The following is a 13,531-nucleotide window of genomic DNA, read 5'->3' on the forward strand; positions in this document are numbered from 1 at the left end:
GTATATTCCCTGCTTCACTCAAAATCTACCATGTCCCTGGATTTTGTTCACCAGTTTCTTCAGGACTACAGCAGTCAGTTTTGAAGAAATCTCATTCCTGCATGAGGTCACACTTGATGTTCAGTTTTCTAAATCCTTACTCATTAGGGTTGAGATTTAAAAACAGTTGGCTGGTATTTGTCATTATTTGCAGCTTGAAGCTGTGGTTATTCTTTGTTTCACCATTTTTAATTTCTTTTGTTGTTTTTGGTGAGATGCACATAAGAGGAATAGTATGAAAACATCTTTATTCTGCCATTTCAACTGGAAGTCCCACTTTTACTCCTGAATGACATGTGTGAATCTATAACCCAAGATGAGGGTCATATTTCATGGGAGTGGTGTGGTTTAAATAATACATAGCAATATTGCATTAGCCCCCGGAGGCTATAAAACAGTGAAAGTACATCCTTACATGCCAGGATTTCCTGGATGATATTCTTTAAGTTGAAAATATTTTCCAGGGGTATATAAGCTGTCTACACCCTTTTAGAAAGTGAAATGAATAGCAAATGCATTTCTTTATATGCATTGAAACTGCATTAGTAAAGCACTTTTCCAGCAATCAAATTCTGCATATTTTAAATGTAATCTCTTTTCTTTTCATTTTCTCTGCCTTGCAAAGAACACGGGTATGCTCCAAGATAAACCAATATTTTTTGATGGAGTATAATAGCTGGTTCTACAAACTTCTGCTCAGAAAAGACGATGTGTAATAAATGCAATATACTAAAGTAGTTTCTACTTGTGCTTAATTTTAAAGCATTTCGTATTTGGGAGGGGGTGAGGGAAATTGAAAGCTGGATAACTACATAAAGAATGGAAAGAAAACCTAGCAAAATGAAATGAGAAAGCCTAATTTAGAAGTTGATGTAGGCATCTAAGTATATTTTATTAAAATTATCTCTTCTTATTGAATATTTTCTTTTATCATCTCTGTGCTTTTCTGCACAAATGCAGAAAATTTTTAAAGTACTTAATGAAAAAAATGACAAAATAAATAAAGAACAAACCAAAACTGCACCCCCAACAAGCAAGTGACCGAATTTCAGTCTCAGATATGCCTATACCAGGACTGACTTCTTTTCTTTCTTTTTTTTTTTCTTTTTCTTTTAAGTTCTGGGATGCAAGTGCAGAATGTGTAGGTTACATAAGTGTATGTGTGCCATGTTTGCTGCACCTATCAACTGTTCATCTAGGTTTTATTCCCTGCAAGCATTAGCTATTTATCCTAATGCTCTCACTCCCCGGCCCCCCTAACCCCCAACTGGCCCAGGTGCGTGTTGTTCCCCTCCCTGTGTCCATGTGTTCTCAGTGTTCAACTCCCACTTATGAGTGAGAACATGCAGTGTTTGGTTTTCTGTTCCTGTGTTAGTTTCCTGAGGATGATGGCTCCAGCTTCATCCATGTCCCTGCAAAGGACATGATCTCATTCCTTTTTATGGCTGCATAGTATTCCATGGTGTATATGTACCACATTTTCTTTATCCAGTCTATCATTGATGGGCATTTGGGTCGGTTCCATGTCTTTGCTATTGTAAATAGTGCTGCAATAAACATGTGTGCATGTGTTTTTATAGTAGAATGATTTATATTCCTTTTAGTATAGCCTAGTAATGGGATTGCTGGGTAAAATGGTATTTCTGGTTCTAGATCCTTGAGGAATTGTCATACTGTCTTCCACAATGGTTGAGCTAATTTACATTCCCACCAACAGTGTAAAAGCATTCCTATTTCTCCACATTCTCACCAGCATCTATTGTTTCTTGACTTTTTAATTATCTCCATTCTTACTTTTCTTAATAGTCATATAGTTTGGCAGAAAAAGAGTAGAATAATTTGGATTTAAAACGCTATCACAGGTGATCTCAACCTAGCTAGTAGGCCACACTTTGACCACTTTTCCCCTAGTTGGAGGCTTTTTTGGTTTTCTTTGCCTAGCTCTCTCTCCTGACTGGTGAACTCTTCTGTAGTCAGCACTTTCCTACCTCAGCTTCCAGGGCTTTCCCAAGTCCTTTGCCAGCCCTAGTCCGCCAGATGCCCTAAGTTAGTTTCCCCAAGATAGTGAGCTCCAGCAGAACCATCCCACCCACTCCCCCAAGTCAGCCATTTTCACCACAAAATAAGCCACCAGTACAGTGGGTTTCCTTGTCTAGAAGGGCTCTTACTGTCCTTCTTCTGGAGCCTGGTGTCCCGGGGGGGCCTGGCCAGCCTCTTCTACCCTGTCAAAGGAACAGATAGATGTGTGATGGTAATTATGCAGCATTGACAGAGTTCATCTTTAACACCAATTTTTACTCCAGGGAGGAGAGATAGGTTTACATACCAATGAGAAAGTTACCTTTCCTTTGGAAAATGGCATGAACTCTACTGAAAATAAGTCACATTTCCATGTGAGTCATGAGGAATTGCAGGAGAAAAAAGCTATATGACATGGCTTCATCTGTTCATCATTCATCACTACCGTCTAAGTTGTATTTGGGGTACATGTCTCAGATAATTCGAACTATCCCTACTACGTTGCCACGGTGTGGATAACTTAAGCATACTATGTGTCAGGTACTACTGGTTTGGATTTCTACTTTTGAATCGCTTGATCTGTGTGGCTAATCAAACGGATTATTACCTTACTGTAAATAAAGTCTCATAATACAAAGACTTGTACGATCACTAGAGAGGATCACTAGACACAAAAGTATGCAATAATTTATGAGTCTCCTATGAGACTTACATTTACCACTTACTAATAATGGCAGACAATATTTACTGAAGGTTTTAATGTCATTAAATTAAATATCATTAATTCCCATCATGACCTTCTAAAGTAGGCTATTCACCCTATTTTGCAGATGAGAAAATTGGGGTTTACAGAAAGTAGCCCAAGACCCAGAGCTGGTAAGTTATGGAGCATGAGATAGGACCTAGGGCTGTCTCCACAGTTCTTTCCACTATATATCATACTTCTTCCGTAGGTACAGTCAAGGGAATGCCATCCAAAAAAATCCAGTGACACATATTTTTTAGATAACTATTTTTAAATACTGAAAACAGGTTTTGATGAACACATTGTGACTTATGAGATTAATCCCAAGAACTTTTCTTGATTGTGTGGACCACACCTATCTACCAGATCTTGTTCTTTTTATCATGTACTACTAATATGTGTTTTTAGGGTATGTTACCTCCAGATACTGGAAAGGCTAACAACTCTTTTGCTAGCACAGTTGTTTCTATCAGCTAGCCCTACATTTTAAGTTAGAGTTCCAATGTTTATATTCAAGAATGAAGACCTTGAGGATATGTCTTGGTGAATCAAGTCACCCCAAATTTAGAGGAGGAAGACAAGAATGTTTCTCAAATCCCATAGTACATAGGCAGGAGAAAAGATCATTTTGCTCCTAATAATAGTTCTTCTGTACCAAGTATATCCACTTTGATTACAATTTTTTTGTTAAGCATTTCATATTCTACCACTAAGAACTTGAGCCCCACAGTTGTTGCATCATCATTTTACAAGCCCACATAATTACTTCTCTTCCACGTTCTCCTTTCAAGCCTGTGGGTCCTTCTATGCTATTATCAACTCCAGGAGTCCCCTAAAAATAGAAAATAAAGAGAAAAATTAATATATTTGAACATTTCTCCTTAAAAATATAACTTACATATAACATTTAGCTATCTCTCGAGAAGTTGACAAGTCTAAGCCATTTGAAAGCAGAAATAGGTTAAAATTACAGATGGCTTACAAGTATTTTCTTTTTCTCCTGTGTTTGACGTTATCAGAGACAGAATGGAGACCTAAAGTGTATGTAGGGGGAGAAAGAGCTCTCCATAGAAGGCACAGCCAAGGCAAGCCAGGGTGATGTGACTCTTGTGCATGGCAACTCTTACCCTGGGTCTGGAGGAACCCCCTCTTGTTACTGCCACCCCTTCTCTTAACTTTTCCTCTTTTTTCTTGGAGGCCAGGCAAAGTTACACTTGAGAGTTGGTAAGTTGGTAGATTTTATTCTACCATACCCTTGGGAAAAGACAAACATTTGTAATAGGTTCCACCCTGATAATGTAATAAGCACTCTGAGTGACACTGAGAATTCCACCTGCCACCGGCTCCCTCTTTCTCTTCCTGGACACCTGGGCACTCCCATATGCTACCCTCATATGTTCACTCCTACTTTTCTGGTTTTCAAAAAATCCTGAAATTTGGAATTTTTCCCACTATTCATGCAAATATTTCCCAGGAACTCACTGAAAACAAGCATACATTGTGGGATATTCTCTTTAGCAGGCCAAACCAAAGTCTTTCTTGCTTGAGTCGTATGAACCACAAACAGAGCTATGTCTCCATGATGCTGAGAAAATCAACTGATCTGGTCAATTCAGTCAATGCTCCAATAAACTGAGAGAGGACAACAATTATCCAGTCCTGCTGAGTGCCAGCTATGGGGCTGCCGGGCTGACAGCGGCTCAGATTTCCTTCATCAATCAACAAGTACTTTGCGGTCACCAGCAGGAACATATCATTGTTCCAGATGCTTAGTAAGCTTTTTAAACAAGTGGTTTTGTACTTACAGAGCTTATAAGTTAATGGGGTAAAAAAGAAGGGTTTGGAATTTACTTTATAACACTGATATTACTAAAACGTAGGTGAAAAATTGCTTCTTTCCTCCACCTACCAAAGTCAAATATCATTTTCTGCATCTTCTTTTTCTCCCTTAAGTTTAAATATTTGTCTCTTAAATATATTTTCAAAAATCTGTGCCATTTGCATGCATTCTCCAAGCAGGGTATACCTCAATTACAATATCAGAAAATTGTATTTTGGTGGAAAAAGCAAGGAAGGAAAAGGGAGGTCATGTAAAGTCCAGAATTTTATTCCACTGGACATAAAAGCCCCTTATTGTAGTTCAATTCTAAACTACTTGAAGAGGTAACATAAAAAGAATTGTATACCAGCACATTTTACAGAATAGAATAACCCAAATTGCATATAGACAGTTGGTCAATGTGAGTATGAATCGATTTAGTCTTTCTACATGTATACAACTGGGCAAAAAAGCATTATCTTCCACAAATTTACAATTAAACACGGGCTTATAATAATATGTTGTCAAAATGATTTAGCTGTTTACCCCCAATATTTCTTGAGATTGAAAAAACACTCCCAGCCAGTGTGTGAAATTCCAAACAGTTCGTCAAGATGGGAAATTCTGAACAGCCAAATGCGCTTCCATGTGATCATAAAGCCTATCTAAATAAGCTTAGGGTTTCAAAAATTTGTGCCATTTGCATGTTTTCCTAAGAATAAACTGATCACGTTCTATTTATTTATCTGAAATTTTTCCTGAAATAGCAACACACTGAAGCCACATGTAAATAAGCATAGAGTTGTTTTACAGTTGGAAGTCACAGAACATTTCTTTTAAAATTAAAACTCTTTATGTTATTCAGATTCTTTTAAATATGCTACATAATCACACTATCTTTAGCAGACAATTTAGGAGAAATTCTGATCAAAATCAGTGGAAGTTATATAGCCATACCCCAAATGAATTTTTGGTCATCATATATGAATGACTGAAATGTCTTTGTATTTGAACGAATATTTCTAAGTTATGCTTATATGTGGGTAGTTCTTTGGTTCTAAATATTCTTTGAAGTTTGAAAATTCTCAGGACACTTTTATCAGAAGTTGTCACTTAGTCAACAATGTTTTCTTCATGCGTGAATTCCTCTGTTTTTTAAATACAGTTGTCTAACATTACATGTTCATATATATCGCATCGAATTCCTTCTCTGATCAACCCATTGTATACAAGAGGATATATTAAAAAAGAATTTCATGAGATTCCCAGGTGTCCCAAATCCTTATCATCACTTGGTATTGTTTTTTATAAATTGTAACCATTCTGATGAGTGTGTAGTACACTGTTCTCATACATTGCTAGTGGGAGTATAAATGAGTACAAACTTTTGAAAACCATTTGACTGTAAAGACAATCTGAATATGGCCATACACATTATAATCCAAAAATTCTACTCTTAAAATATAGACCCAATATAAATACGTACAAAAGTGCATCAAAAGACATATATAAAAATATTCATAGCAGCACTATTTATAAAAGCAAAAACTGGGAACAACCCACGTATCATTAGTATAAGTAATAAATCATGGCATACTCACACAATGAAATACTATGCAATGCAGCCATGAGATTGAATGAACTATTATTATACACAACATCAATTCATCTTACAAGCGTAAAGCAAAAGAAGCCAGAAAAAAAAAAGAGCAGACACTTATATGATTCTATTTATATCAAGTTCTAGAACACGTAAAACTGATTGATAGTGAGAGGATAGTGATTACCTTGGGGAAGGGGAGTAGTGGCTGCAGTGGGCATGAGGGGGGCTTCTGCGATGCTGATAATGTTCTATTTCTTTACCTGGTGGTGACTACACAGGTGTATTTACATTCATTAAGCCATGTATTTATAATTCAGGGACTTTTCTGATGTATGTTACAGTTCAATAAACATTTAAAAACAAAGCTAAGTCTTAATTCATTAAGGTTTTGGAGACTTACTTAAGTGTGGGTATGGTGATGAAAATCCTATAGTACTGATGTTCTATTGGACTTGGCATATTCCCTACATATTGGCTTGTGTCCTTTTTTTTTTTCTTTAACATGGGTCATGCCTACTCAACTGGGTTGTGCCCCTGCAAGAGCAGTGCCTTTATTTCATAAGTTTTGCCTACTCAGCTTAGGTTACAGGAAATGGGGCTGATATTCTTGATTGAAAAAACTCTCGGAGAACTGATAGTGGTTTGGCTGTGTCTCCTCCCAAATCTCATCTTGAATTGTAGTAATCCCCACATGTCAAGGGTGGCACCAGGTGGAAATAATTGAATCATGGGGGTGGTTCCCCCATACTGTTCTTGTGGTAGTAAGTCTCAGGAGATCTGATGGTTTTATAAATGGAAGTTCCCCTGCACAAGCTCTCTTGCTGCCTCCATACAAGATGTCCCTTTGCTCTTTCTTCATGATTGTGAGGGCCCCCCAGCCATGTGGAACTATGAGTCAGTTAAACCTCCTACCTTTATACATTACCCAGACTTAGGTATGTCTTTATTAGCAATATGAGAACAGACTAACACAAGAGTAGAAAAAAAAGAGATGGCTTTGTTTCTCTCATTCTGTATTTTGAGGTGCTTGGAAGATAACAAAGTGGACCAGAATTTCTTCATTGTTTTGAAGCACAAGAACAACTCTGAGTATGTATTTACAAAACTGCATTTGCAAAAGACACGCAAGGGCTTTTCACTGCTCACACTCATTCAGTATATGAAGAGGATCTAGCACAGGTACCTGAATTTAAAATTTTACAATCACGCCTGTGGTGTTTTAAACTCAGGGTTACTACTGTAGTACCTTGAAATCGAGACTCCCTATAAGAAGCACTGATGGGAATCAAGCCCTAACTCCAGTTGCAGCCCATGCAGCCCAGGCACTTACGGGATCCCCTCGCAGGCCCTTTGCTCCATGGTCACCAGGAATCCCTCTCTTCCCTGGGCTTCCCTAAAGTTAATACAAATCAGAAGAACAACAAGACAAGAAGTTTTAATAAAATTAATAAAAACAAGAGCTTTTCTTCTCCCTTTTGTGAATAATTAAACATTTTTCTACCAAGGCTATTTTTAAGTTGGAAAGATGAACAACCGAAAAAATTAGTTTCAAGCACCATATAATTTAATAGTGAACTCAATTATTTGCCACAGTGGTGAAGTCTGTGTTCCAGACATATTTGTCATCTTGTTGTTTTTTACAAATATTCTATGAACCAGGTATTTCTTATTATCTTTCTTTTATAAGGCAACTGAGATTCAGAAAGAATATGCACTTTGCCCAAGACGGTTGTTTCTGACTCAATTGTTCACACTCTAAAGACAAAGTAGAGGATGAAAATATGGCTGCTGTTGGTATTCATTCTAGGTGGGAATGAGTGACATTCACTCTTCAATGTGCTGCCTGGCACCACTGACCCTTGTCAACACCCCACTTCTATTTTTACTATGGTAGCTGCTTGTCATTGATGGCCCCAGTTCTTCACCTCTCCCTATTCCTGTGTCCTTTGCCATGTAACTCTACAGTGACTTCCAACTTTGGTGGGCAAGATTCCCTTCCTCTGAGTTTGGCAATATGCATTGATTTGGCCAACAGAGAGAGATGCAAGTGTGGAGAGAGTTCTGAGCCTAGGTCTAAAGAAGGCCTGCGAGTTCTAGTGTTTCCACTTGCTTTCTTGTGCTTTTGCTATGGGCATAAAAAGGTCATGGGTCATGGCTAGCATGGTTAGGCTAGCTCCTGGTCCCAGGATGGCAAGTGACATATGGAGTAAAGCCCCCGGCCACCTTACAGACATGAGCCATGTCCAGCCTCAATCAGTTGAACCTCTCAGAAACATAGGAAATAAATGTTCATCGTTGTATGCAATTGAGGTTTTATGACTGTCACAAAACAGTTTTGTAGCAATAGCTGACTGATACACCCAGGGTAGTTATTCTACTCTGTTAATCACACCCTTAATCCCCAGTACAATTTTCATGTTCTTCCTTTTTAAATCCGTACCTGGGATCCCTCATCACCCTTTTCTCCTTTTCTTCCAGGAAGACCATAATCACCCTAAAAAACAAGAAGGGAAAGCTATTAATAGAATTCTCATTTTCATAACGGTAAATAGCTCAGAAGGGTCTCTATGGTACAAGAAGGCTCTACCTGTTCTCCGTTTAGTCCATCAATTCCACTTTCCCCATCTTCTCCCTGAAAAGACAGATATGATTAGAACAGCGTACATCACATGCATGTGGAAAGAAGTCAGATGCCAAACAAAAACTCTATCTTTGTGTTTCACACACAGCCTCTTCGTTAGGCTGGGCCTAGGTAGTATTAAAGGTTACTCAGTAATAGAAACTACCAACAAATAATATATATTGCCTGTACTGAAAGAGAGGAAGAAACAAAATGAAATGGCTGGCAATAAAAAAGGAAAGTCAATGACAACTTTATTTGTATAACTTACTGATCAATTTAATCTCAAAAATAAAAATATTTCTAGATAACATATAGGTAGGTAAATGGATGTGCCTGGTACCATACCTCCTGTCCATTTAGTCCCCTGTTTCCCTGAAAATAAAAAGGCAGTAATAGTTAGTGTAGGAAAATGGAATTAATGTTGAGAAAACTCCATACTCTAATGCAATCCTTACCTTAGGACCTTTGGTGCCATAGCATCCCTTAGTACCTTGCTCTCCCACTGGTCCAGGGGCTCCTCTTTCTCCCTGAGAAAGGGCACATATCCAAATGAGCTTTTTCTATTGTAATCTGGAATCTGTCCTGAAAACTTGCCAAGTTTGTTGTTACCAGAAAAAGTGTGAATGCTCATGGTTCACAATCCAGAGTTTTGCTTATAAAAACTAAGAGTGGAAATAAATCAGAGATACACTGATGACAGATAGCCATTTGCTTTGGATCCCACTTGCATATTGCCTCTGTGAGGCTTCTCTCTCACCAAGTGGTCACCAAGTTACGTCCTTCCGACCTTCTTAACATATCTAGTCATACTGTCCCAAGCACAAATTAAGACGTGTCTTGCACCTATGACTGCAAGACTTACCTATAATCTTCACCTTATCATCATCTGCAATGTTGCTTGAGCATGCTTTCCAAACACTCCCACAATTTTGACCCCTGTGCTTCCCACCATTCAGTGACTGCCCATCAACTAGAAGACACAATCCAAATCTTCAGCAGGGGATTCAAGACTCACAATAACCTGAATTTTACCTTCCACATATATCTTCCTCCTGCACTGGCCTGGGTTCCATCCATGTTGACCATGTGCCATCTTATGAACATGATCTTCTCTCAGACACATGCCCTTGAACACACTGTTCCCCCAAACTTCGCCTGTAGAAATTCCTACTCATCCTTCAAATGTCTGCCCAGGTACTTCTCCTTGTTTGCAGCCTTCCCCTCTCAAGCTCCAACTGTAGCCAAGGCTGTTAGGTAACTGAGTTGTTCTGCCACACTCCTTTGCATGTCTCTATATTTCTAGTCTAGCCCTTGTGTATAACAACCAGAATCACTGTTGTCTTATTTGCATTTCTACTAGTTTGAAAGTTTCCTGGAGGTAGAAACCATATTTTTCCTTTTATTTATTTTTCTCATTTCTGAAGCCTACAAATATATGTTAAGTATTTGATCATGTGCCAGGCACACATATACATAACATATATTTGTTGAATGAACCAGTGAATGAATGAGTATGTTAAAGTGTGAGGTCTTTGATAAACAATGTAGTAAATGGTAAGATGTTTAATATATAATTGGTAAACAAATGTTTGGATGGATTGATGGGAGAATGGAAGGATGAGTGAATCCAAGAAAGAGTGAAGTCCTTGATAAGCAATGTGGTGAGTTGGTTTCCTTTGCAGAATGCTCCAGAATGGGGGATATAGCAGTGATTCAACTCCCCTAGTGACGAAGGTAACTTCTGCATTGAATTCATTGTGCAATGTTGGTGGGTAGTCAAAGAAGAGACAATAGGTCAATAAGCCACTAATGACCACCAGAAGCAAAGCACAATGAGAACAAAAGAAGATCCCAGATTCTGTACACGAATCCTTAGAATCTCACCTTTCTTGCTTCCCCAATTCAGAATTGACTCAAGGAAGTTCATATCGTAGATATGTTTTTAGGGATAAATGGAGGTAAAAAGAGCCTTGACTTACAGCAATTCCCTCCTCTCCCAGGTAACCTTCACTGCCTTTAAAACCTGGAGGTCCCTGGAAATAAGAAAAGGAAGAAAACATTTGCATCTATGAACCAAAAATCAGAGGTAACCAAACCAAATTCAACTTTACAGTTTTACTTCATGTGCAGTAGTAAGGGTTTGGGCGTGGGGGGGAAAGTCCCTGCTTCCCAGTGTAGGTTACATTTACACACATAGAAAGACATGGAATTTTGAGACAAGTATCCAGTTAACCCAAGAGGGTGTGTGAGTGTGTGACAATCATAATATTGTAACTCTGGGTTTATATATTGTTCCAGAGCTTCTTTCTAAACAAACATTCAAGTCAACACAGCTATATTTGCCACTGGTAAACTAGAATTATTCTCCCTTTATCAAAAAATCTTTTAGGATTTATGCTACACATAGAAAAATAGACCACACACCTTTCTTTCCATTCTGAGACTTATTTTTTTAAAAATCTATCACTCTCTACATGAAGCTGAAACATTCAGGAAATAATTAGTCCAAAAACTTTCAGAGACATATTCAGACACATAGCCCTGGTGATTTGGGAGTTAGAGTGCTATCCATAAATTACTCAACAATCAAACACATATAAACAAACTGTATTGAAATCATTATAACATATCCATAATGTTTATATGTATTTAAACATTTCTTAAAGTTCAAAATAATATTTTTACATAAGGGTACATATACTTTTTCTGGTTAGGAAATATATGAATCATCATTGTTGGTTTCTGTTTTTAAATAATGAGCCTGTTTTTGTTTATGTATCTGTGATAACATTTTGACCTGATTTAAGCTGAATGAGACATCTTAACATCTTCTGCTATAAGAGAGTGATCTGATCTAGCCTGGTTTCCAGCAAAGTACACAAAGTATCTTCTGTTTGATTTTAATAACTCTGCCATCATTAGAAACGAATGCTGAAATGGGTTATTCACATGGAGGAGGCTTTCATTATTCAACATGAGGGATTACAGCTGATTTTCCTGCATCATTGTCATCAGTACTAGAATACTGGATAATCAAGGATCTTGACAGTTGTTTCTCCTGAGTCTTCCACAAAAACTTTTTAAAAAGACTCCAATTTAGAATGCCAAGGAAAATCCATGACTAACTTAACACATAAAAAGGAAGTATAATAAACTCTTATATAAGAGGCTCTATTTAGAAGTTAAAAATCACCCCTTATTTCTACTTAAACCCATGTCTGAAGGACATTCTACAGCTCAAAGTAACCCATAAATCTGAACTAAAATCACCCTTTTCCCTGGTGGTCCAGGATCTCCCATTGTGCCATCTCCTCCAACGCACTTGCAGAACAAACAGCAGCATGTTCTTTCAGCAACGTTGACCTTGGGAGAGGGTAAGAAATATATTACATTTGGTGATATTGCTTCCCAAATCTCATATGCAAGTTCAACCATGTGATCCAGACTTCTACCACAGTTGCAGAAGCCTGGTCACCATTCAAATGACTGTGCTTTAGAAAGAATGCATGAAACTTTTTTTTTTTTTTTGCTTCCATCTTTCCTCCTATCATCTGCACTCTCCACCATTTGAGGTATTCCAAATCAACTCAAAAATGTTCCTGTGTTTTCAAATTGGTGTCAGTTTAGCTGTGGCAAACTGACTGCATGCCAACTGATGTGGCTGTCTGTCCCTGCCCTACCTCACCCTAGCACTGACCATGATGTTGTTAATTTCCCTACATAATTCTGCCCCAAATATTTTGTTCAATAAAATGAATGCATGCTATTTTCCTCATCTTGTGAAATGTTGGTATGCTAGACAATTTAGACAGTGCCCAGTGTAACATTTCTTGGAACTAAATCCAATGGTAAACTCTTCCAAAACAATTTTGATAGGATTTCCAAAACACAAATTGCATGTGCAACATTTTGGAAGCACTTGCTGTAGGGGATGGGGGCACAGGAGAATATTCCTCTTTATACTCTGGTCAAAAAATCCATATTATGTATTTTAAAACATGAATAAATGTCATCCTGGACTTACCTAGTCATCCCCTGAATAGCTGATATATTGCTTTTACATTTTTACAATTAACTCACCAGATTTACTTTTAGAAAAATTCTATTTTCAAATAAATGTTATACTTCACTTAATGGGGTAGAACCAATCTTTGTATTGTGAAGTTTCCCAATAAATCTCTAGTGAAATGAAAAATGAAAATCTTTTGTTATAGCCATTTAGCAATTTTCTCCCTTTGATTGTTTCCTACTATATAATGTTCCTTTTCTGACATTATGAAATTATTTTTCCTGACAATTTCAGAAAAAGCAATCAAACTGGAAATGTGTGAAAGCAAACAATAACAAAATGGATACTATGATTTTATATTAGATAACATTTTATATTAGATAACATCAATTTTCTTTGGATCACCAAAATTCTACAGCATCAAATCTATTACTATTAAAACTGACCTATGATTAAGTTTTTCTTGTAGAGTGTTCCATTTATATGATATACAAAAACTGACAGGTTTGTTTAAAGAATAATTTCCTTCCTCTATGAATTACCAAAGAGATTTCACAGAGTAGTCGACAGGAAAAAAAAAAATACATTTTGTAAAAACACTGTCTTTCCATGTAGAAAGGAATTCCAACGAAACTTTCATATTCTTTATGTAATTATTTTTACATAATTACAAC

At 37.3% G+C, this 13,531-nt stretch overlaps 1 protein-coding gene across 1 annotated transcript in view; it reads right to left on the reverse strand.

Annotated features, from left to right (window-relative positions):
* Window positions 1–13,531, reverse strand: part of COL6A6 (collagen type VI alpha 6 chain) — a 111,649-nt gene that overhangs the window by 68,966 nt on the left and 29,152 nt on the right. Inside the window, exons 11-19 of the mRNA XM_025376803.1 lie at window positions 12,119–12,211; window positions 10,828–10,881; window positions 9,304–9,375; window positions 9,194–9,220; window positions 8,813–8,857; window positions 8,666–8,719; window positions 7,556–7,618; window positions 3,570–3,635; window positions 2,208–2,261 (exon numbers count right to left, since the gene is read on the reverse strand). Of these exons, the coding sequence (XP_025232588.1) occupies window positions 2,208–2,261; window positions 3,570–3,635; window positions 7,556–7,618; window positions 8,666–8,719; window positions 8,813–8,857; window positions 9,194–9,220; window positions 9,304–9,375; window positions 10,828–10,881; window positions 12,119–12,211 (528 nt within the window). The remainder of the gene's footprint in view (window positions 1–2,207; window positions 2,262–3,569; window positions 3,636–7,555; window positions 7,619–8,665; window positions 8,720–8,812; window positions 8,858–9,193; window positions 9,221–9,303; window positions 9,376–10,827; window positions 10,882–12,118; window positions 12,212–13,531) is intronic.

Source organism: Theropithecus gelada, chromosome 2 (assembly GCF_003255815.1).
Source record: "Theropithecus gelada isolate Dixy chromosome 2, Tgel_1.0, whole genome shotgun sequence".
Classification (NCBI taxonomy): domain Eukaryota; kingdom Metazoa; phylum Chordata; class Mammalia; order Primates; family Cercopithecidae; genus Theropithecus; species Theropithecus gelada.